The 25,883-nt window shown below is 33.5% G+C and overlaps 1 protein-coding gene across 1 annotated transcript in view; it reads left to right on the top strand.

Annotated features, from left to right (window-relative positions):
• The window catches only part of LOC124357469 (dynein axonemal heavy chain 3), a 132,951-nt gene that overhangs the window by 29,321 nt on the left and 77,747 nt on the right, over positions 1 to 25,883 (top strand). Inside the window, exons 13-24 of the mRNA XM_046809297.1 lie at positions 39 to 223; positions 7,448 to 7,592; positions 7,708 to 7,846; positions 10,368 to 10,512; positions 11,528 to 11,739; positions 13,637 to 13,836; positions 14,068 to 14,245; positions 14,959 to 15,221; positions 16,124 to 16,328; positions 16,609 to 16,812; positions 22,167 to 22,281; positions 23,807 to 24,005. Coding sequence (XP_046665253.1) covers positions 39 to 223; positions 7,448 to 7,592; positions 7,708 to 7,846; positions 10,368 to 10,512; positions 11,528 to 11,739; positions 13,637 to 13,836; positions 14,068 to 14,245; positions 14,959 to 15,221; positions 16,124 to 16,328; positions 16,609 to 16,812; positions 22,167 to 22,281; positions 23,807 to 24,005 — 2,190 coding nt within the window. The remainder of the gene's footprint in view (positions 1 to 38; positions 224 to 7,447; positions 7,593 to 7,707; positions 7,847 to 10,367; positions 10,513 to 11,527; positions 11,740 to 13,636; positions 13,837 to 14,067; positions 14,246 to 14,958; positions 15,222 to 16,123; positions 16,329 to 16,608; positions 16,813 to 22,166; positions 22,282 to 23,806; positions 24,006 to 25,883) is intronic.

The following is a 25,883-nucleotide window of genomic DNA, read 5'->3' as shown; positions in this document are numbered from 1 at the left end:
GAACAGATTAAAGTTATGTGTGTCTTTTAACTTGTCAGCATTGCTTCCACATTTGAAGAGATGGCTGCCAGAGTAAGCCAGGTTCCAGAAACCACAGCAGAGCTGGTGGAGCTCACCAACTATATCAATGAGAGCAGAGACTCCACCATGTTCAATCTGAAGACCAAGTTGATCACCACTGCTGAGTATGTCATGTTCCTACTCAGCCATGCGATACTCCAGAGTATGTATAAGTTTCTGCAGTTCCTTATCAAATTGTACTTAGCTTGAAGACTATTTAAAATGTTTCATACAGTGCAACCTTTTTAAGTCGGATCCCTATATGTTGGATCTCCAGGTAACCCGGATCAGTTCAGGAAAATTCGAAAATAGCTTTTTGTAGTCTGTCCAGACTGCTGAGCGTGGGACGGATGTTTGTTTATCATTAGACTGTTCATAGAACTCAATAATTACATATATTGTGACTAGTTGCGATAAAGATGCTGATAATATTGATGATGCTTAGAAAACACTGAAGATATTGCAGTTATAAGCCATGAAGAAGCAGCATCTCATTCGGGCAACTTAATGGTTTATTTCAAACAACAAGAGTAGACAAAACCGGCCAAATTTCTTATGTTGAAAAGGATATGTAATTGCACAGCACGGAAACGGCATTCAAAGTTAATGCAACTCAAATGAACTAAATACTTGAAGAAGTTAAAGTGTATATATTGTATTATGCATGATGTGTATTTCTGCAATAAACAAATATTTTATTGTTTGTACATTTTGTTCTTTATTATTTCAACATTCTCTGTTTAAGCCGGATTTTCGTTATGTCAGAGCGGCCATGGTTCCGGCTAGTCCGACTTAACGAGGTTGCACTGTATGTCAGAAATAAATAAAAGCAATTCAGCTAATCTTGATCATAAATAAGATTTAATTAATTTGAATTATGCAGTTTCTTGATAAATATATTAACAGACTTTTTTTGTAACAGACACATCAGAAACAAAACTTTAGAACTGGTATCTACCCTCTTCTTTGGGTATCAATTTATAGAACATAAGATTAAACATACCATAAAAGTAAATGATTTGAACACACAGCTATGAATACACCAAAATCAAAACAAACAAAAACATAAATATTTATCTAAAATGAATACCAAGTTATGATAAGCATTCATGAAAAATCACAATGCAACACAGATGCACGTCTGAAGTATATGCTGCTTGCACCACATTAGGCAAATTAAGATTTAATAGGCAGTCCTTGGGAAGACTCTAGAAGGAAAGTTAAAAGATGAAGTGTATTTATCAGTTCTTAACTTTTTCTTACTTTTTAGGACGATAAAATAAGACTACTTCTTTTTACTTTTTACATTTATTTTACATTTATTCAGTGACATATAAATGATGTAAGAAGCTCCAACATTATCTTAATGTTAATTTTATGCTAAACATGAAACATAGACATTTTAATTGAGGGTTTTAATTCCTACTCCCACTCCCTGACAAAGCCCCTACGGCTCTTTGTTTCTAGGAACCGTCTAGCTAACCTTTTTACATCTAAAGACCGAGCTCTCTCATGTTCAATACTAATTACACTAAGGTCACACAGTCTAGTATTGGACATAGAATTTCTTAAGTAGTTCTTAATTATTTTTAGTTTGGAAAAAGACCTTTCACTACTTGCCACAGTCACGGGTAATGTAAGAAACATTATGAATGCAGTACATACGTTTGGCACACTTGATGAAATAAACTTATTTTCAATCAATAGATAATCAGCCAGCTGGCTGATTTTGCTTATTTTATTACTTCTGATGTCGTCTTTGACTATATTTCTAAAGCAAATGACTTCGTTAACTAAAGCATGAGTCACATCAGATTCATATTTTCTACAAAAGTCAGAGGCTGACTGTACGAGTTGTTCGTCAGAAAACCGTAACAAATTATCTGGGTTTAAAAAACTGAACGTGTCAGTTATACATAACATAGATTTAAACCTTTCGTTTAACTGTGAAATTAAAATATCAACAGCTCTCACAAATACTCTAACTTTAAAGCAATGCACAGGATCACTAAACTCATAGTCACTAGAAAGTTCGTCAAAAAAAGTCTTTACTTTTCTTTTACGTTTGGAGTTCATTGACGAATCAATATTCCACTTAGCAGCTAACCTCCTGGCTTGATCTAGGACATCGTCGAATTCTCCTCGCAGTTGGCTCACAGTATTTAAACACTTCTGAAGGAGATTCTTTGCATCGTCTAGATTAACGTCGGACCTCTGTAGGGTTTTCGACGTGATCTGGATTCTTTCTAAAATTCGACTTTGAAACACTAACATCAAAACAAACTCAAAAGAAGACATTTCCTTTATAAGACCAGTTGCTTGTGCGACTTCATTGTTCTTGCTTGAAGTCAAAATTATTTTCGATAGACACTTCAGCACAGCGACAAAATTTACATTGATTGATAGTAAAGCGTCGTACCTTGACGACCACCTAGTAGGACAGAGTTTTTTTCAAGGTTAACTTGATAACACAGGAGTCGGTCAACTCTTTTAAACATTGCCATCTTGGTAGGCTTTGGCCGAAAAATACATAAATACTGTTTATTGTATCATAGAATGATGAAATCTCTGAAATCGATTTCACACTGTCGTTTAAAACTAAATTTAAATTGTGACTAGCACAATGGACATACTCAGCGTTAGGAGACTTTGATTTTATTCTGGTCTGCAGTCCTGTGTAAATTCCATTCATGACAGAAGCGCCATCATATCCTTGACCTCGGCACTTATCAAAAGATATTTTCTTTTCTTCTATAAATTTAACTACAAGATCCTCTAGTCCTTCGGCTGACTGGTCTAGTACTTGCACAAAGCCTAAAAAGGATTCCATTATCTCAAGCTGATTTAGGTCTGGTTTGTATAAAACATATCTTAAGATTATTGATAACTGATCAATTTTCGAAATGTCTTGTGTAGTATCTAAAATGAGAGAAAAAAATGGAGACTGTTGAACATCAGTCAATATTTCACTCAAAATCTGATGAGATGTCAAATGAATAAGCTCGTTTTGAATTGAAGGGCTTAAGTATTTTACCCTACTATCTTCGTTTTCCAGGTGATTCTTTAAAATAGGGTCGTATCTAGAAAGGAGATCAATAATATTCAGAAAATTTCCTGACTCACTCTTAACATTTTTTATGCTCTCAGATCGATGACCTCTAAGAGCTAGATTACAGGTTGACATTGTTATGATAACATCCAAAATTCTCTTTATTACTTCAACCAGTTTATCTTCTTTGTCATAGAAAAGAGTTTTGATATCTCTATTATTTTTTCTTATTCCATATGCGATACATGCATTAATATGGCACTTACTCAATTCGTGGTCTTTAATTTTTGTTGACAGATTTCTCCAATCATTAATTTTCCCAGTAGACCATGCATTGTTAAAGTTTTTATCAAGTCTGTTAGCAAACAGCCAACATGGTTCACAATACACGCCATTTATAGACGGAGAGTAACAAAGCCAAAAGCGCTCAATTTTTTGACCAGTTTTCGTTTCGGAAAAATAATAATCTTTCGAAAAGGATCTATTTGTTTTAATGTCTTTAGGGAATGGCCCTTGAGGTCTACACGGTTCGGAGTTCAAAATCCGAGATTTCAATTCATCATTGTTAATATCTTCTGAGAAAAGAGCTATGTCTGTACTCTCTACTCCACCATCATTGCAGATTATACCAAAGACATCAGTATTTTCTTGTACTGAAATACTTCCGCCAGTTGCTGATGTAGAAGGAGCAGTATATGTAATATTTAAATCAGCAGACTTACTCACATTTTGGTGGACTTCTGAAGTTTGGTTATCGGCAAGAACATTCAATTCGACGATATCTTCTGATGTGGATATTTTACCCCAAGCCCACATTCATTCTCACCAACACCATCGTCACCTGATTGACTTTGAGAGGTATCAGCAAAATCCCGTTTTTTAAAAAACGTGTCAATCTTTGGTAGTTTCTTCACTTTTTCTTCTTCTTGTTTTTTCCTTTTTCGGAACTCGGCACCACTAGGTCTTTTGTTTCCGTCCATTTCGTTCAATCACAAACAATCATAACGAAATCCATTAAAAACGCACAAATTTATACGGTAAAAACGGTCCACTGATTTAAATTGTATAACAAATACACAGACAAAATTGTTTTGTAATAAAACTCACACTACTGAACCGCACAATCGTACTAACAAGGACCGACTGACAGGACAGGGTGACTAGTCTGTGAGTGCGCAGCGGCCACCCCTCCCCCGCCGAGACTTGGACTCGCCCAGGCACCCGGCACACGAGAAGGGAGGGGCGGCGGCCTACTACATGCCGCATGACCTTGAGATGCGCAGCAGTTACGGAGTAAAACTGAGTTGTGGGGACAGCGCGCGGCTCAGTAGTGTCCCAACATTCAAACTGAACGTATCAGTCCGGCATAGTAACATCGCAGATAACCTAGACTTGAGTGGACTAGTTATCATATTTCATTTCAAATATACTCATCATGAGAATATTTTTAAATAGTGTATTAATAGTTCATACTATTGTACTGTTAGAATAACGAATACAACTTGGTGGTCAAATGTTTTGTTACCCACAAATTTAGCTTCAATTAAAAAAAAAACACTTTTGCGCCCTTCTAGGGCCTGCGCCCCCTGAAGGCCTGTGCCCCAATGCACCGCATTGGTTGCATTGGCGTTAGTTACGCCACCGGTACCGCATTTCCCTATAGGCCCACTAGGCCCAGGCCTAGGGCGCAAAATTTTAGGGGGCGCATAAATTTTAAAGTACACAAAAGAAAAAAGTTGCGGCGGCGGGTGGTGTTGGCGCTCGGCGGTGCGGGTGGCCACGGTCAACTAGGTCCGGGGTTGAAATTGCCAACAACAATGAAAATAACGAGCCTGTTGACCCCAAAGAAATGTTCCGAGTCAACGTGTTTTTCGTAATTGTAGATAGATTATCTACAGAACTCGACAAAAGGGCAAACGCTTACACGGGCGTCGAGCACAAGTTTGGATTTTTGTTGAAGTTGGAGACATTGGAAGACAACGTCATCAAATCAAAATGCAAAGAGCTAGTTGAACTCTACAAAGATGATTTGGAAGAATGCTTCTTAGATGAGTGTGTCCAATTTAAGTTCTATTTAAAAAGTGAAAACTCAGAGAGGGAAAGGGAAAACGAAAATAAGACGAAACAGAAACCATCCTTCAAGACTCTTCTCCAATTAATTTATGGCAAGAGCTTGCAGCACATATTTCCAAACATGGAAATTGTTTTAAGAACAGTTTTAAGTACAGCTGTCACCAACTGCAGCGGTGAACGCTCGTTTTCTGTCTTAAAACGAGTGAAAAACCATTTACGAAACTCTCTAAGCCAGTGCAAATTAAATGCACTTTCTGTTATGGCGATAGAATCCGACCTCACTGAAAGCCTGGACGTAGAAGAATTAACACGTACTTTTGTTGAGTCAAAGCAAAGAAGAAAATTGTAATGACTTAATGATTTTGAGCCTTTGGCTAATTGGCTTTCTTTTGGGCATTTGGATGTTTGCCCAAAACACCAAACTTTCTTCTCTTGTACAAAGTATTTATATCGAAGCTGCAAAATTAATTTTTTCATCAAATATAATATGTTTCAAATTATCTTATGTGTACTCATGTTATTATTTCTAGCTGTATTTTACGTTTTTTTCATTTTTTGATTGAAATCAAATAAAAGACTTTAAAAACTCATATGTTTTAACTTATTTTTACACCATACAAATGACCACTGTTATTATAACAATAGCTAGAATATTATGTTGCAACTGGTTCATTGCTTTTATTTATTCAAAACACTCCTATATTTACTATTGTAATTATCTTTCATCAAAATTACGTAATTAAGAAAATTACTGGATTTCTACGTCAGTGTAATCAGAGTCCTCTGGGGGGGGGGGGGGGGTCGCTCTTTGGTCTGTAGGCCTAGGGGCGCCGAATTTGTAAATGCGGCCCTGGTCACTCAGTATCCAAAGGATTCATTATTCTTGGAAATGACACTCAAGTTCCAAATGTCACATCAGGCTACAAATTTTAATTGCATTTGACTTGGACTAGTGTACTGTTTTTATGGTTAAGATAAAAATTAGAGGAAAGTTAATTCACCTGTAAACTTTCTTTTGTACCTCTGGAACAAATAATAGTTACTTACAAGGGTTTTATTTATGTGATATTCTACTGTTTATTTTCAGTGTGAATTATTTAAAAACTTTGGATTACAACAGTCACCATTATGGTGATATCAAAACATTGAGCCTTGGTTGTGTTGCTAATTAATTCTGTTCAGTCAGGAAACGGTCTACTAGTGTTTCCAGTTCTCATCCCTCATGGGATATATTAAGAGAATAGAGAAAGAATGTTGTGATGGTCCAATAATCCATATTATTTGTGCATTATAATTTATAACAAATAGTTTGAAATTTATTTTCTTATAGTCCTTGGTACTTTTTGTCCGAGCTCAAACTAGTAGGATTATTTTAAATATTGCAAGCCAAAGGCAAATAATTTGGGACTATATGCACATACCTATTTGTTGCATTTAGATAACAAATTCCAGTTTTAGTCCTCTCTACTATTTAACCAGAAGTCCATGCACGTAGGTAAATATTGCTAATTTATTCCTGGGTTCTTTTTTTAACTTTATAACTGATATGAGAAAGAGAATGACAATCATCTTTATTCATAATCTTTGAGATTATAAATTGTGTCAAATTTAGAATTTTTTAGTGATTTTTTAATTGTTTAGAGACACAGTGTTTGAATGGTCCTCTGCAGTATGGTATTCTTATAGTGAGTAGAATGGATGATTCCATAGCTACTTTTGCAGTTCAGTCTTTAGAGGTTTTCCAGTACTGAGTCACAGCTCTGGTGGGAAGTGGTCGTGTATTTTCCTTCCCATGTAGGATGGTTATCTTTCATACATTTGAAGGTGGTGATTTGGGAGATTGTAAAGTACAGCATGTCTTGTGTGGCGTTGATGGATATCTCCACTTTTGGGATATATCCCAAAAGCTGCGCTGTCCACATGTAGCACCACTTCTTGGATGTAAAGAGCAACAACTGTGAGAGTTTCCAAGCGATAAAATGGATAATATGAAGGGCAATCAGGTTTATTATGAACACTCACTCTTGTTAATTAGATCTTACAGTAAAGTGAAACATAATATTTTGGGAAATGGTATTGTTTATTTATAAGGTCATGAAAGTTTTGTTGCTTTGATTCTGTGTCTGCATTCAACCAAAATTTGACTAGATTTAAAAATTAAAATTATGTTTTCTCTTTCTATGAAAATAAAATTTGTTTTTAATAATCTCTAGTTATTCACAGTAAATGTTAATGTTTTATTACAAGGATAATAATTGTTACCAGATGAGGATATCCTACTGAACAGTCGAGTGTTCTTGTGGCCCAAGGACATGGAGCAGGTGTTGGATCTCAGTGCCACTCGAATTGCACATCGAAGAGAAATCGCAGAAGGTGTCTTGAGAAATAAATGTGCAGAGTTTGAACAAGTGTTAGTATCATTAGAGCCATTTAAATAGAATTTTTATCACTTAAATACTTTTTTTACATAAGATCACATTGATTTCTGTTTTCTCTTTTACATAACATGTGTGACTGACTTGCAGCTTGATGGAGCACCAGAAGGAGTTGGAAGTGTTTCGGAAGAAGGATCCACCTATTCTGACAATGGAGGAGATGGTGGAGAGTGTGCATGCTGTGGAGGCTCTCTCCAAGTTGTTGGCCAAAGACAAGCAGACTGCAGATGTGAGTAATCTTTAGTTTCATCAAGTAACGTTTAAAATAAATTGATCAATTCAGTGGCATAACTATGATTTGGCTTTAGGGAGGATGAATCTGATTGAAGAGCACACCACATCGTTAAGGAAGTATGGAATAAATTTGAATAAATCTAAATTTAAATAAACTAGTTAGGCCTATTTTAAAATAAAACATTTTAACTGCTTTATTTTAAACAAATTGGATTGCTGTTATATGTATGTGTTTTCAATTTTTTGGGGTTCTATTCACCTCATCCCCTTCTTAGTTATGTCACTGGATCAATTAATAGTCACAACTGTATATACTAGGGTAACATTAACCCACACCTAATGTAACAGATCAGTTCAATCCAAATTCAATTTTCAAATAGTTCTTGGCTAGATCGGTAAGCGGAAATCACAGAATCACATGTGAAGATTAAAATAATTAATAAAGAAAAAGCTAAGTCAACTTAACATTGGAATGGATTCAAACTCTTTAATTGTAATAACCACTAAAGAAATTAATGATTTTTAAGCAGTATTAACAAATGTTAAATTCAAACATAGTAGTTTGAGTCGGAGGCTAAACTCACAACTTCTGGTGATGTCAACCCCATCCCTGCTGGCGATTACCAAGCCTCTATCTTTGCTGAACTTTTATAGTGGAAGGTCCTCTCTAACTTGTATTCAGAAAAGAGCACATGGTTTGGATGATTTTAACGTAGAATTCAAGTTTGTCAGTTAGAGATTTAAAGCTGTGTTTTGTGAATGGAATGCATTCTACAAATTTTCTTTTGTAGTAATTGATAAATTGGTGTAAATAAATATTGATTTATCCAGAGTGCATGTGTTCATGAAATGTGTGACAGTAAAGTGCAATTTAAATTAAAGTGAGGAAAAGTTTTTTGAACCTGAAGTACACTGATGGTGAGTATATGTTAGTATGATGAGTATGAGTATGATGCCAGTGTTGACACTGGACATACTACAACGGCAACGAGAGGTTTAACCTAAATTGATCACATTACCTATACTGGGCTAGGCCTAAATTGACTGACACACATTTTAAATATCTACATTTGGTGTAAATGTGAAAGAAAAATTATAAATAATAAAATTTTCACCCGGACTTGAACATCTGAATGTATCACTATGTGGGTAGTTTGACACCCAACCTACATTTATGGTATCACTGAATTTGGACAACTAAGTTTGACCTAAATTAACGAACCACAACTTACGTTTGGCAGTTTAACACAACCCATATTCCTGGATTGAAACTTCAATATTACAATATGTATCACATGTTACAAATCTGAGCATCTACATATGACACACAAGAACGTGTCACATATTATTAACCCATACACTTGATCTTCTACACTAATTGGACAATACCCCACAAGTTTAATAAGTATAACATTAAAGTGTAGTCTATCCTCAAGAGAAAGATTTTGTTCAATTTAAACTTGTAGTAGATTGGTTTTATAATCTTTTGTTAATTGCCCTTCATTGTTGCGTCATATGTCGCAGATCAATGTGGATTCTGTGTTAATGTTCATGGTTTCATGTTATTATATCAAAATGAAAAAGATCAGAAGTTAATTGTCATTTATGAAAATTAGGTGTGTTGGTCAAATTTGAATAATATTTATTACCACATTGTTTGTATCACACGATAATTTTACTATTGTGTTTGTATTTTGGTAATGTTCTATTTGTATCATGTAATACACTGTATATTAGGTGTATAAGACTCACCTGTAGTTTTCAACTGCTGCAACACTGTTTTATAACAGTATATTTACTCCATTATATTAATTGAGTTTCATAGAACTGACTTCACTCACTGGGAAATTAGATAATTTACAATGCCTTTAAATCAGCATTCAAATCATAAATTTATTAATTGAATTCACTACTTCAAACATCTTGTGACATTCTCTATTCGACAGTCTAATTTGAAATTAAATAACAATTTTGGTATTTAACTTGTTATTCAATCACACCAAATACATTCAAACACAGCCAATTATCACTGTTCAAGATTTAATCAATTAAATTTAAGTATCCCATGTAGAGTAACAGAAAGAATTTCCCTTACGGTCTCAGTATTCAGAAGAAAGAATCAGGCCGAGATCTTTCTAACAACGTGCTGGCGGGGTCCAGAAAATGAAGGGAAACTGGCAGCTCTTTAGCCTCCAACCCAAACCGATATGTTCAATTTGAATAACAAACATCCTTATTTACATTTATTTTCAATTTCCGCTTATTGTTCTCGGCGTGAACCATTTGAATTTAAATTTAACTAATATTAATCTGTTACAAACTGTATGTTATTTATGAATCATTATACAAATAATATTGTAATCACAAATTATATACAGTGTTTATTAAATTTAAAACCAAAACAAGTATGTATGTATAATTGTTTTTTTTTATAAAATACATTTCAGACTATGTACACTTTTGTGAGGTAACCTGTGTATACTATAAAACCTTTACACCTAACATTGTTATTACAGGCTATTAATGCAGAAGAACAGTTACTTGACTTTGAACAAACACCATTCCTGATCTTGATGAACATGTTGAACCAAGTGGAACCATTTGATCTCCTCTGGCACACTGTGTTGGAATTTCACCAGTCCTATGAGAAGTGGTATTATGGTAAGATATGTATATTCAGCTATCTGTGTTAGTTTGAATGTTCTATTAAATGTCAGTGTGTTCCAATAAGTTTGTGTTCAATATGTACAAGACTCAATTGGGGAATTATAAGTTTAAATCATAAAAAAGGAATTGCTATTTACTTGGCTTAAGTACTGACTAATGAAAGTAGTGACTGAAGTTAGCAGATGTAGAATGTAATAAGGATGTGGAAAGTGGATAAACACAGTATTTTCCATCACTGCAACACTATTATTGTCACCATTATACATGGTTATGGAACCATAGTGGATAGTATACTAGTGACAGATTTAACTTTTACAACATATAACTTTCATATTTTTAATGAACAAATTTGTCATGTATATGATATTAACCATTGTATCCTATTGAAAATTTAAAAGTTTAAATTAAGGAATGGGTGTGAAACAGAGTCATAACAGATTTATAAGGTGGGTTCATTAAATTTGAGAAATAATTATTTTTGTTAAAGATGATCAGTATTTTACAACTGATTTGAATCAGTTGATTTTTTAAGTTATAAAAAAAATATTTTGAACAAAGAAATTTTTATTTGTAACCCACGAAACTTGACTGTTATGAAACAAATAACCCATATTTGTAATTGTAATCAATAACTTGAAGTACCACAATTGAAATAATATTAATATTCAGGTCTGGATATGTTGTTGTTTCACCTGTCACAGATTGCACAAATCGTAATACCACAAAGTTTTGTCTATTAAGTCAATAACGCTGATATTACTGTTTTCATAATACAAATTTCATAATATTACAACATTTCTAAAATAATAATCTTACAATAATTAATCAAAGTTAAAAATTTTGGATTAGTTGCCAAAGGTAGTGACTACATTTGGTTATTTGCCATTTTAAACCAAAAATATGGGTAAATATATTTTATGATATTTGCAGAAGAAGAACAAATTAAAAATTACGCAAAATATAAACATATGAGAAATTTTACTTATTACTAAATTGTATTTATGTTAAGGGCCATTTAAAAATTTGGATGCGGAGGAGATCAAGGAAAGTGTGGAAAACATGTGGCGAGTTTTATACAAGCTGGCCAAGACACTGTTTGACGTGCCAGGCTCAAAGCGTATCGCAGAGATGGTACGAGCAAAGGTGGAGAAGTTTAAACAATTCTTGCCTGTGCTACAGACTATCTGCAACCCTGGCATCCAAGAGCGCCACTGGCATCAGGTATGGTGATACTATTAATTTAATATTTTTGGGTGATAAAGGCTCTCCCAAACTGACAAGAAAATTAAACTTTACATATATACCCATACAAATTAAATAAATTTAATTGTGTCCTTAGTCTCTCTTGAACTAGAATAATTCATACATTTGTTTCCTAGTGTGATTATTATTCTATATAGTTACATTTTTGGGGTCCATTAAAATAGCTGTAATATTTCATTTATAATACAATATTAACCCTTATAACGTCAGTATATCTTTTCACGACTTCCAGCAAACGGCACAATATTAAAAAAAAAAATTTTAATGTGTAAAGTTTATTTTTATTTTTACTTTCTATAATTATGGTAAGTATAAAAAAGTAAAAATTTTAAAATTATAAAGTCACTGTACTCAGGATCGTCAATGTTACGAGACATGTTATTTATCACTAATAATGAACACGGTACTTTGGGATTATACCGACCACAACCAGACATGAATCGTTATTTGACATTTTGCTTCTACTGATTACCAGATTAGCGTAGAACAATATTTCATCAATATAAAACAGGAATTGTCTTATAGCAAACCCCTCCCCATCCTCAGACAGAGGTCAAAGTCGAGCGGTCTAGTAGATAACGTGATTGCAGAGTCTCGCCGCCCGTTCAGCTGGTGCGTCGCTTTGTTGTACTTCCGTGTTTTACCTCTACATTTCTCCAAACACAAAAATTCAATAAAAACAAACATGATCAAACTAAAACTAAACTCTTTATTGAAAAAACACTCAAAACTTGTTTTTATTCTTGATCATACTCCGCCACCCAAAATGCGAGTGCCATGCCTTCTCGCTGATGTCAACGAAAGAAAAACATCCCTCGAGATAGTACCTATCAGTAAAATATCAAATTCTAGAGGATCTGATCAGAAATATAAATTGAATTGTAATGGAAAGGCAATTATGTACCGCGCAAATCATGTGATGCTGCGTGGCCTGTCGTAATCGGGATTCTCGAGAAAGATAAGATAACAGCGACAACAATACCGATCACAATGCCTGGAAATGCTTGTAAGTTTGTAATTTTCTAATTAAAGAGTTGTTTTTTCGTTCTATCATGTTTGTTTAGCTATAAATTTATATTTTTGTGTTCTTCATGCTGGTGTGGTCGGTATGAACACTAAATAGGTGACACTAAACACTAAAATGACACTAAAAACACTAAATGAATACTAAAACTAAGATATCAATACTTTTAACAAATAAATAAAAACCATATAAACAGAAAACACGACGAAGGAAACCGACTCAGCGATGGTTAGACACGCACTACCTGAAGCCAAACTGCAAACAAAAGCGCGCACGCTGTACGGCGTCTGTGCTGTGTGGCGGGGAGAGTGTCTAGACACCGCGTCTATTGTTTCAAACAATGTAACGCGACAGCTATATTTTTGACGCTTGACATAGGTCAATAACCCACACACATGGTTGACGCATACCGCTAGTGACATTGATCGGATTTAAAAGGAACTTAAATTTGCTATAGACGCAGTTTTGTGTCGATGTGCCGTACCGCGTCTTTGTCGTTTGGAGATAGTTTGTCTATGCGCCATACGGCGTCTGTGACGTTATAAGGGTTAAAGTTCTTGAGATAAAGAGTACTAAATACATTTGTACAAAAGGTGAGTGGAAACCAGTATAAACAATTTAGGTAGCACAGTTTTAAAAATTACTAAAAATATTTCCTTTAACTACCCAACCTTTAGTTTGAATATCAGTAATATCTTATAAATAATAACAAATAACAAATAAATATATTTCTGTTTTTATATTAAAATGTATTAATAAACAATTGTAGTGTATGAGTTAACTACTTGGTTTTAAAATTAAAAATCTCATTTTAGTTTTTTATTTATCCAGATAAGTGAGGCAGTTGGCATCACCATTTTGCCAACGCCTGAATCAACACTGTCCGACATGATCGAGCTAGGTTTAACCAAACACATCACCAAGCTAGAAGAGATTGGGGTGACAGCCAGTCGAGAGTTTGCCCTGGAGCAAAGTTTGCGCAAGATGAAGCAAGAATGGATCGACATATGCTTTGAGCTCATTCCCTACAGGTCAGTAATAGTCACGATCAAGTCTTACACTGAACTGAGGCCAACTAAGTGTGTATATATGCCTTTTGCTATGAAACAAATCTAACAAGCCTGTCTGCTATTAATGACATTCAAAATTTGATGTCCGCGACTACGTTTTTAGGCTCAGATCAAGTGAGGCTTGTTTTATGTCAAACTCTGTCAGAAGTGAGCTAACTCATCTGATTAAGTGTGTATATTTGGATTGTGTAGAGAGACTGGTGTTGCTATCCTCTCTGCTGTTGATGACATTCAAGTGATGTTGGATGACCACATCCTCAAGGCTCAGACCATGCGAGGCTCGCCTTATGTAAAACCCTTCCAGAGTGAGATGCAACAGTGGGAGGAGAAACTTATCTCGATGCAGGACATATTGGATGCCTGGCTTCAGGTAACATTTACTTTCACTATAATTTAAAGTTTCTTATTGGCAATGGATGGTTTGAAAGGATAGTAGGATTTCGGACAGTTGTCATTGTTAAATGTTACAATAAATATTACACTGTTATAAAATTTTTCAGGATAATTTTTAGATACTAAATAATAAACTCTTAATAAATTAATTCATTTACTGTATTGCATACTATAATAAGAATTACTTCCTTTTAACCCATCAATCATAAAAGTAAAAGAAAAATCCACACCTCAGTACATATTTTTTCATGCAACTGCAATGGAAAACTCTTAACACCAGATTTATGCATCCTAAATATTGAGGAGGGAAATAATAGTAGGTTTTCCTTTCGACTCAGTTGATGAAATGTTCAAAATAAAAACTCAATCGTATAATTGTATGTACCTTTAAAGGCATTAAGTAGAAGTAGTTAATAGACTTTTGTATCCGTGCCCCAAAATTAATGATCCAAGCTACACCTATGGTCAGACTAGAACTCTTCAAGACTCCATACTCACAACCAGAGACAAATGGGCCATACAGCATAGCACACTAAAGTCACATCAATCTGACAAGTGTAAAATTTGCTTCATTCTTTACATTTATTTTTGTTTTTTATATTTTTAAGGTATTTTTGTAATTATATTGTATTATAGTTGACTTCCACAAGTGGGTATATAAAAATTGAAACTCTGTTGATATAATGACAGGTGCAAGCCACTTGGATGTATTTGGAGCCGATATTTAGCAGTGAAGACATCATGCGCCAGATGCCGGAGGAGGCTCGCAACTTCCGCAAAGTGGACAAGGCATGGCGGGAGATGATGAAAGAGACTCTGGAGGACACACACATCCTGGTGGCAACAGAATACCAAGGACAGCTCAAAATACTCAATGAGTGCAACAGGACCCTTGATGAGATCCAGAAAGGCCTCAATGATTACTTGGAGAAGAAACGTCTCTACTTTCCCAGGTATAGTGGATTGAAACGATAACAAAATTTCTGACATTTGACATTGTTTCATGTGTTCTATCCATAACACATAACTTAGGCAAACGTCCAAAATCATTTCATGCTTACAAATCAACCATTGTCAATAATAAATTTCAAACAAAGTATAATTTCAGTCTGTTGTAGGTGGTTGGTTGACCTAATGCAGACCTATTGTGATCTGTATTTTGTAGTTCAGTTTTGATAGTTAGTGTTGTATTTAGTTTTTTTTATTAAGTGCATGTTTTAGAGTTAGTGAAGTTGACACACAACGTGGTGGTTGTGATTTCTGATTTAGGTTGGTTATTTACCTGAAGAAGAGATCAGATTGCAGATTCCGAAACGTAGTGTTACTGAATTTTTGTATCACTGAATGATGGCAAATGTCCAAAACAATTATGTTTCCTACTAAGTATACTGGATTGACAGTTTTAATTCAACAACAATTTATTTTCATAGTGTAAATCAGACTAAGAATTGTATAATAAGTCAAACATTGAGTAAGACAGATTTATCAACTTATGGTTGTTGAACATGATCAAAATAATTAACTAATGAAAAAAATAAAATTGTATTTTCATTCTTGTATTTGGTTTTGTGTCCTATAAAGTTTAGTATTAATTTACACAGTGTTTTACTCTTTTCCGAAATGGCATTCTATTTTAAATCACACTGAATATAAGATATTTACTGCTTTGGTTTACTTTATTTCATTGTTAAAGTATATATTGCTAATTGTTTTTAATTATCTAGAAATCAAGTTTTATTAATTCATTAAATAATTGCCACTAGGTGTGTGTTGTAAAATATTTATAAAATATACATTTACCATCTCTAGGATTGATGTTTTTCTTCATTTCATAAAACATAATTTATTTGGCTAGATTTTTCTTCCTGTCCAACGATGAGCTGCTTGAGATCTTGTCAGAGACAAAAGATCCTCTTCGAGTACAACCACATCTTAAGAAGTGTTTTGAGGGCATTGATCAGCTCCAATTTACATCCGAAGATGTCCACATCACAGGAATGATCTCAGCGGAGGGTGAGATTGTGCCTTTCTCTGGCATGATAATTCCTGCTGACGCCAAGGTTAGCAATGAACAATTTTTTTCTCAAAAAATATCTGTTTGTATAAAATTTATATATATATATATATATATATATATATATATATATATATATATATATATTAGTCTCAAGGAATAGCCAAAAATATATATTTATTTTGTACTTATCAGTTAAAATATCTGTTCAAAATGTAAATTTTTATGTTGTAAAAACCACACTGCTAACTTTTTATTAATTTTTGAAAATAATTATTGTTGCTAACGTCTCAGTGAGTGGCAGAAGTATTGTCTGTTATCTCCAGGGCATGGTGGAGAAATGGTTGCTGCAGGTGGAGGAGTTGATGATAACATCAGTGAAGGATGTGTGCAACTCTGCTATCAAGGCGTACAAGACAGTGGCTCGCTACAACTGGGTGCTGGAGTGGCCAGGTATGCTAGTCCTGTGTGCATCCTGTGTACACTGGACAGCTGAGGTTACATCAGCTCTTCAGGAAAACCAATTGTTGGTGAGTGTGGAGACTATTAGATATTTAAATTTAAAAATCATCACATAAAAATCATGCTTTTATTCTTGACAACTTTTAAACAGCTATGTTGTTGCTTTACAAAATTATTCACGTCACTAAATATGATGCTAAATAAGTGCTTAGTTTTATACAATAAATGTATCTCAAACATCAACTACAACAAACATCATGCAGTAAATTTATAAGTTCTAGCAGGCAGATAAACTTTATATCGTTGGAAGTGGGCCATTCCTAATATTTGTTGGGACCAAAGTACAAGAACCCTATACAACCCAGTTCCTGATTCGCGTCTAGTACTTGCATAGCATCCTGCAGAGTCTATAATTTTTCTTTTCAGACACATGTTCTCCAGATAAGAGAACTTTGTGTACAAAACTAACAGTTTTGAAGTCGGGAACATTCCATTATTGGCAGAAAATCAACCTGTTTTTGAAATTGAATTATGGGGTCAAACTTTTTAAGATTAAAGTTGAATTTAATTAGAGAATTCTATTTCTTTGGAAGATCTGCAAGGTTATCTAGATTCAAACTATGACTTAAAACTGGAGACAAATAAAGGATTACAGATAAAATCAATAATTTTACAATTTTTTAGTGTTTCAGATTGAGGTAGCAGAAATTCTTTTCAAAAGTCTTAATCTTATCTAATCCAGGATGGTTTTTTGGGAATCAATAGCAACACCGAGCACTTTTATGCAATGTCTTTTTCTAAATGAAATATCAACCCCATCGAATAGTGAAGGCACGAAACAAGTGTGTAGCAACAATTTAACACCAATATGGCTTTTACTGAGTGATCTTGAGTACTTTAACTCTTTCAGGGCCAGGAGCAAATATGAGATGTTGCAAAATTTTTTCACATCTCATATCCCCTTGTGACTATTCAAAAGTGCCAGGCTAAAATTGGTGATTTTGCAGTCTCTTAGATTAAAATTTATAAGTATTCATGAAAATTAGAGAATGACCTAAAAGTTGCACCAAATTACTCGTATATACTATCAACAAAAAATTATATAAATGTAGTTGTTTTAAGTAATTTAAAATAAAAATAAAAACATGTTTTAATAGATTACATAAAAAAATGTTATTTTTTTGCAAATAACTAAAAAAGGAAAAATAATTTTATGCTGGAAAGATATTTTATTATATTACACATTTAGAAAGGAACAACCATACAAAATTTTGTGTTATTTCTCTCATAAATAAATTTTTTATGACACATTTAGTATAAATACGCATAATTGTACTTCGCAACATTTTTTATAAGTGTTAAAGCAACTGACTCTTACATTGCAAGAAACTTAAAATAAATATTCACATTATGGATGTACCGGTAAACAGATGATTGTAGAATCCATAAACAGTTTCAATACAGTTAAAAAACACTATTTACCAAGAAAAATTTACACAATTTTATTTGAAATTTATTTACACTTTTTCTATTTACAAATGTGCTGTTTACAATTTCACTTCCGTAAGATCACAAATTGTCAGTCATTGTAACAACTACAAACAATAGCTAAGCACGTAACAACTATAACTACTAATATTTACAACCACAAAATAAAATAATTAAGAAGAATACAGCATACAATAATATGATTACACTGAAGCATAAAGAATAAACAACGAAAGATTGAGTCAGCTGATAATGTCACATGACAATTATGAAATAAAAATGCATAGACCTCCAAAATAAAAATGATATTCATATTAATTATCTACAAATATACCAGGGAATAAAAAAAACAAAACTTTAATCATTTGACATCGTATTTATTTAAGAAAACGATGAATATCAAGGAGACAATATATTGACGCCTGGCGCTTTTCGCATATGTCACCAACGGCAATATTTTGCCGCCTGGCACTTTTCAGACACCTAATCTATGGTGGCAATATATTGCCTCCTGGCCCGGAAAGGGTTAAACAGCCAACATCTTCTATGACAAAATTTTGAGAACATCTATGATAACATTTTGAGAACATCTGTAACTCAGCCCTAAAAGCTAAACTTGACGAAATGGAGGCAAGAATTGAAGATCTAACAGAGATAGAAGATAAGTATGTGCACAAAATTGAAGCCTTACAAGAAAAATTGCAAGAAACTTTAGCCCAGGTTGAGAAAGAAAAAATACATGAACAAGAACTACAACATCTTTATGAAGGGCATGACATAAGACAGTCCCTCCTATTTAAAGAACAAACAAAGAAAATCTCAGAATTGGAAAACATAATTCTTATCCACTACAAAACAAAATAAAATAATCCAGAAACCAACCATCAAATTCTAAAAAGCAAAATAAAATTATAAACACAAATCTTATGTACACCCACAGTTTTCCTACCAATGACACCATTAAGCTCCACACTCAAGTCGCAAGAGCTAGTTCTATTATAAAAGAGACTGGATAGTATGGAACACAGTCACGCTACTTAAAGACCAATTGAGAAAAAAAGAGTCACAAGACGACTCTCTTACACCAGTTGAAATCGGCTTTTAGGGGACAACATATATTTAAGTGAAAGAGAAAAGTGTGACTAAAAGCTCCAAACTGTCCGTCAACTGTTGATAGTTGTGAAACATTCCAGCTTTCTCTACATAATTTTCAATTGAGAAGCAATGAGTTTTGCGAACGCACATATCTCTGGATAGAGATAAATGGTGGGTGGGAAGGAGGTCTTACCTCAGCAACAGTACTCAAATAACTAAAATCTCTAATCATTCATCGATAGTTTCAAAATTAAGCTATGGTGTTACTCAATTAATTATCAATACTCAGTCCCTTGCTGTTTTTGATTTATGTCAACGAAGCTGGATCATCGCTTCTGCACGAACAATTGGTGTAGTATGCCATTGTCAAGACTCTCCTAGTCAGATGTGATTCAAGAGAATCATTAGAAATCTAAACATCCAGAGATTTGTACTGTTGTATACAGCATTTCAGTAATCTAAATTAGTAAACCAACGCAGACAAAACAAATTATTTATTTACAATTCTGTCTAAGATCGAGAAACTCGGACTTTGGCATGTCAGTTATAACTGACAAGACCATAGTGGAGGAGATCAACTATGTTAAGTCCCTAGGGATATACCTAAATCAAGGTTTTGCCGAGATATATTCAGGCATTTATGCTCTGGGATTACTCTAAATTTTTTTCAACGCAGGTACTGCTTATTGCAGACTGTGGTCTAATCTTCCCTCATTTCTTCTATGAGATTGCTGTGTGGGGATGATGCTTGAACAATGAATTCAGAAGAATTTTCAGATTGCAAAAATAAAGCTGTCTGAGTAATCTCAAAATTTCAGAGTTCAAAATTTTAGAGGCATATTTTATTCTTTATATCCAAATGTAACAACCTCACATGGGGAAGTGACATATATTCTTATGAAACAAGAGTCTGAGATAACTACTGAATGAGGCAGCATCAAACGGTGGTATTTCAACTCCTACCTTCACAGGCAGGTGTAACATTTGTCAGTCTTCCTGAATTCTGGAAACGAGTTCAAGTGAATCAATCAATAAAAATTTGATTGAAGGGCTTTTTGGAATGAAATGCCTTTTACTCTGTGAGACAGTTCCTACGTCACAACCGGGAGGGCGAACCTTGATTTGAGCAGAGGTGGCCCAGCCTAGCATGAGAATGAGAATCTGATAATGTGTGCATAAGAAGGAGTGGATATCATCCAAGATTTTGTTTTTATTTTTTATGCATTGCTTGCAATATTCTGTTGTTAACTTAATAAAAGAATATTCTATTGTATTCTAGCTAATCTGGAATAATAGTCAGGTCCCTATCTTTTCTGGTGAGTAAGCAAAAAACACTCTTAGAACCATTACAAGACTGCATCCACATACTAGTGTACGTTCATTGATGTTCAAATGGTTATCTAGATCTCAGATATATCTGTCGAACTACAAAGTTACTGAAGTGGTAGTAGTTCCATGCTCTATTGAGATGGTGGTCATCTTAAGCTATGTGAAATGATTTTACATCACAATAATTTCAATTGAGGAACTAAAAATTTCCAAATTATTACACATTAGATGCAGTTATACATTAAAAGAATGTAAAGAGTGTCAGAAATATTCTTGCGTACTCAGCATAAGGGAGGAATGCGTAAGATTTTCTCTTTAGCTTTATACAGCAGGTCAGCCATGCTATGTAATAGCTTACCATTGTTTAACCCATTGGCCTTGTATCACGGAACGGTTCCGTGACAGCTAGTCTGGGCTAAAAATTTATATCACAGAACTGTTCTGTGACAAGTACAGCGCCATCTAAATAATTTTTTTTAACTCCTTTTTCAACCAAATGTTAGTATAAATTAGACTAATATTGTTGTAACACATAAGAAAAACTGCAATACTACAATTAATTGAAATTTAAATGATAAATAAGTTACTATAAGAATATTAGTGTACTACAAGAGAAAAAAATCAATATTCTTGGAATTTTCAGCATTTAGAAAAAACATTTATTCTGACAAACTATGCATATATATATATATATATATATATATATATATATATATATATATATATATATATATATATATATCCTAGTATTGCTAGGCAGAGAAATACATTTAAAAAAAAATAAAAGCAACAATGGGGTATTTTATTTTATATTATTTGAGTAAAAAAATTTTTTTAATTTAAAAAATTCCAAAACTTTTTAGTTTGTACAGCATTATTATTTTTAAATTATGACCAAATATATCACTATCTATTTATTATTCAAGCCCATTTCATGTTAATCCAAAAAGATATAAAATATAATCAAATAACTTGAAAAATAAAATTTTTATAAACATATAACAAAACTCTTACGTTTTTAGCATTTTTAATAGGATAACTCCAGTTGAGCTGATAGTAAAAATATGTATAAGCCAATGGGTTAAACCACTATTATAACACTGACAGTACAGCTATAACTGTGCATTATGTTGGTGGCAACAGGAATGAAAAGAACTTTGATTATTTAAGTACTTGAGAGTGGTTGAGTTACTTAAGCGTACCTATCTTTAAAATTAATGACTTTTGCTCTAATTTGAAACATAATATACTCCTTTTTATTGAAAATGCTTGTGCCATACAATTATAAATGTGTGTCCTATTGTGTAAAGTATGATATTTGAGTTTTCAAGTGACATTTTTGTTTGCCTATTACTTGTATTAAAAAACTTAGCAGACATAATATTGTAATTTAAAATGTTATATTTAAATATTTCATCATTGTAGTGACACAAATCTAGTAGTGGGCACACATATTATGTATGTGTGATCGATAACATTCATCACTTTTAATGGAGTAATACTTTTTCAGCCATATGTGCAGAAGTGTAATGAGCAGATAGAAGAATTAGTGGAGCTGATTAGAGGAGGATTGACGTCGGCAAATCGTATCACCATTGTTGCACTCATTACTATTGATGTTCATGGTAAGTATATTATTTTAGTGAAAACAATATAATTCAATATCCAGTAGATACTCTAACCACAAAGCAGATTAAACCTGGTTCATGAATCCTTGATCTTTGGCCTCAACAATTGGGTTAGCTTACTTTGCACTCAGTTTTCAACTTATATGATTGTCCCCTCAGCTTGGGAGTTTCTCATGGTGGTCATGGCAGTTTTCTTAGTTAGAACAGAGGATTACGATCACGTCCGGTTGCTCAGCTGGGTGGGCTACGTTATTACACAGTTATACGACCTTAATTCAGACCTTATCCAGGCATGGCTGGAAAATGAGGTAATCTCAGCCAAATAAAAGAGTAAATTAAATGTTTCACTATTTGCAGCTGCAGCACATACCATAGTATACAAATCCTAGAGTTGTTTTTTAACCGAGTGTTAGTGCCACTGAGCTGCTATAGTGTACTCAATCAATTTATAGAAATATTAGTGCATTTGGTGGAACCTAACATCAAAATATGGAAATTAGTTTATATTCTGTTTGATGTTAGATACCTTCTTGAGACTGATTGTATTTTTATATTGCAAAGATAAATATACTTATAACTAAGGTTTAACTAAAACTTAAATTACATTTAAGTATGCATCCTTGGTGCATTTATATGAAAATAATAAATAACCAATCAAAATATATTATAAACTTACGAGCATTGTTAGTGTTTGAGGATTGCATTTAAATCCTTGTCATTTATAGGGTTAAAGCTCAAATATTCCTATTTAAATCTGTCAGAATGACGTACATGTTTACACAGTTGTCAAGTGGGGATTCCGAACTCAGCCGGCCATTACACGTGTTTTGCCAAGCTGAGAGGACAACTACCTGTAATTTAACTTGAGTTCATTAGGGCCGCACTGAGATGTGTGCCAAAGCCAGAAGGTTAATATTGAACGATATTGAGGTATTTTAATGTTTTTTTGTTGTTACATTGAGGAACTTACTAGGATTCTTCTGCCCCTTGCCCTTCCACAAAGAGAGGGTGGTCACTTGACTATTCCGTAGCAAGTGTCTCCTGATATATAGCTGAAAAAATAATATTAAAACATGCCTAATGAATTGTCCCTTATTCCTCTCCCTTTTCCGACCACTCTAAAATCCTCAAATATTAAATTTTATATTTTTAGGACCACTACATAATTATTTTATAATGTAAAGAAAGTAAGTTTTATTGTAGGTTTATAGTTTCCCTTTGGTATCGTATAGTAACTCCCGGCCAGGACAAAGTACAGATCTGAAATAGCGCAGCACTTGTAGTTTTAAGTAAAACAAAATTTCAAATCTAACATTAGACAATCTGCACACAGTGACTGCGTAAAACAGATTTTCCCTAAAAGTAAAAGTCAATGTCAAGAATTTCTTCATAACAGAAATTTTCTTAAATTCTCTTTGTACATATCAATGATTCACAGTATTATCGGAAATGTTTTAGACAATATATTTTTATAATTACTCTAAAATATAACAAAATAACTTTTAATGGATGATGTTTGCAGCACGTGACATTGTGGTGATGTTGAACAAAAATAATATATACTCAGTGGTAGACTTCAACTGGATCAGTCAGATGCGCTACTATGCCCAGGATGGGTGTATTTCAGTATCTATGATCACCACGAGCATACAATATGGCTACGAGTACCTGGGCAACAAGGAACGGCTGGTCAACACACCCCTCACTGATAGATGCTACAGGTGGACTTATTTAGCATTATTTTGTATAAGATCAAAGATAAATGGAATAATGTCCTAATGGGGGATAAAAAGCTTTTTTAGAAAGTTGTGAACAAATTCATAACAGAGTATGTAACCAATAATATGTTCTACATGTATATTCCTAACATTAGAACCACTCTAAAACACTAGAACGATCCAGGATCATTTACTTTTTTGATTCCACTGAATTATGATTCATACATTATTACAGTTATATGACTATTTTTGCTGTTCCAAACAGTATTTTTATTTCTCATTTTAAGCATATAAAAGTCCAGTACTGATTGGCCAGAGGTGGGTTATCTGTGGTATCGTAGCAAATTGAAAACATAATTTTAAAATACTGAGAATTCTTTATGGAACATGAGTAATTAAATAAATATTAGACTTTAATAAGACAGCAACCCTTAATTGCATCAGTCTTTGTTATCTCACTTGTATTCTCTCTTAAATTACTATAGTAGTCAGCATTAAATTTTGATTTCAGCTACAAATAATCTTTTGAACTTGAAGTTTCATTGAATGAGACTGTTACTAAAGGTGGTCAATAAAGGTATTCTTTTTTATTTGTATCCGTGTTGGTGCATTAATTATTCATTTTTCAGAACATTGAATCTGTATTTATAACCATTACAGAAATATATTATTAAGACGTTAATCTAAATCTCAGTCTGATGTATTAACATCTAGTGATGGTAATGTATTATCAGATATTTCTATAAATGACAGCAAAATTGTTCCTAGATCAAACACATTTGAACAAAAAGCTGTGTAAAATTTACATGTACAGTAGTCTCTCTATAATCTGTCACTGTGCCAGTTCGGCACTCCAGTAGTGTGGTGTATTTTGATTGGCGTGGAATGAAGGATTCAAGTTGAGGCATGTTACTGAAAACTGTTATAACAAACAACCTATGATCGCTCAGTTGTCTCTTGTGGTTTACCCTATGTTCACGTTAATAGTGCCCGTGTTATAGCTACTCTACTTTGTGTTGTAGTTTGTGCTTGATTTATATTTCAAGACAGTAAGTGAGAAATGTCTGTGTAGTAGAAACCATACAACCTTAACTTTGCTTCAGAAGAACTAGATTTTAAAGAGACTTGATAAAGGCAGTAAGCTTGTTAGCCTTGCAAATGAATATGGTGTCGGTCATGATATGATACATTACATACAGAAGAACAGTGAAAAGATTAAGTTTTTTTGCAAAAACAGTGACTTTTCTGGCATGTGAGAAGTGCCAGGAAAATGTTGAAAAGGGTGAATTTCCTCAGGTTGAGGATAGCCTATATGCTTGAACATAAGGATGGTTAAAAACAACAAAGACTGTTTCATAATTCAGTTTTTAAGTACAACGAGTGAAAAACTATCATGTGATGTTGCTGCAGTCGAACCATTCAAGGAAAAGTTTAAGCAAATCATGGAGGAACTAGACTTAACTCCCGATCAAGTCTATAATACAGATGAGAGTGGTTTATTTCATCGGCTTTTGCTCAATGCTGCGATGAATGCTTTTTGCAACTTCTATGAAGTCGACAGAAGAAAATGATGTGTCTGCTAGTGATATTTATTGTTTTAAAGAGGTTTCAAGAGAAAATATTAAAAGTGTCTTTTCAAGCCAAGAAGCAAAAGAAAATTGAAAGATTTTTAATCCAATAGACCTACCGCATCGTAAGGTAAGGTTATGTTTACTTCTAGTGTGGTGCAGCACTGATAACCGATTATTGTGTACATAAAAAAAATGTTTGAAGAAAATGTGAAACTATGCCTTTCATTTAAATTTAGTACACAAGTATTGTAATAGTAATTTTGAATAGTGTTCTATGTAATAATGTTTTAAATAGTGTTTTAAATGTAAT

The sequence above is a fragment of the Homalodisca vitripennis genome, chromosome 3 (genome assembly GCF_021130785.1).
Source record: "Homalodisca vitripennis isolate AUS2020 chromosome 3, UT_GWSS_2.1, whole genome shotgun sequence".
Lineage (NCBI taxonomy): Eukaryota > Metazoa > Arthropoda > Insecta > Hemiptera > Cicadellidae > Homalodisca > Homalodisca vitripennis.
Note: the sequence above shows the minus strand (reverse complement) of the source record. Positions and strands in the feature narration are given on the sequence as shown.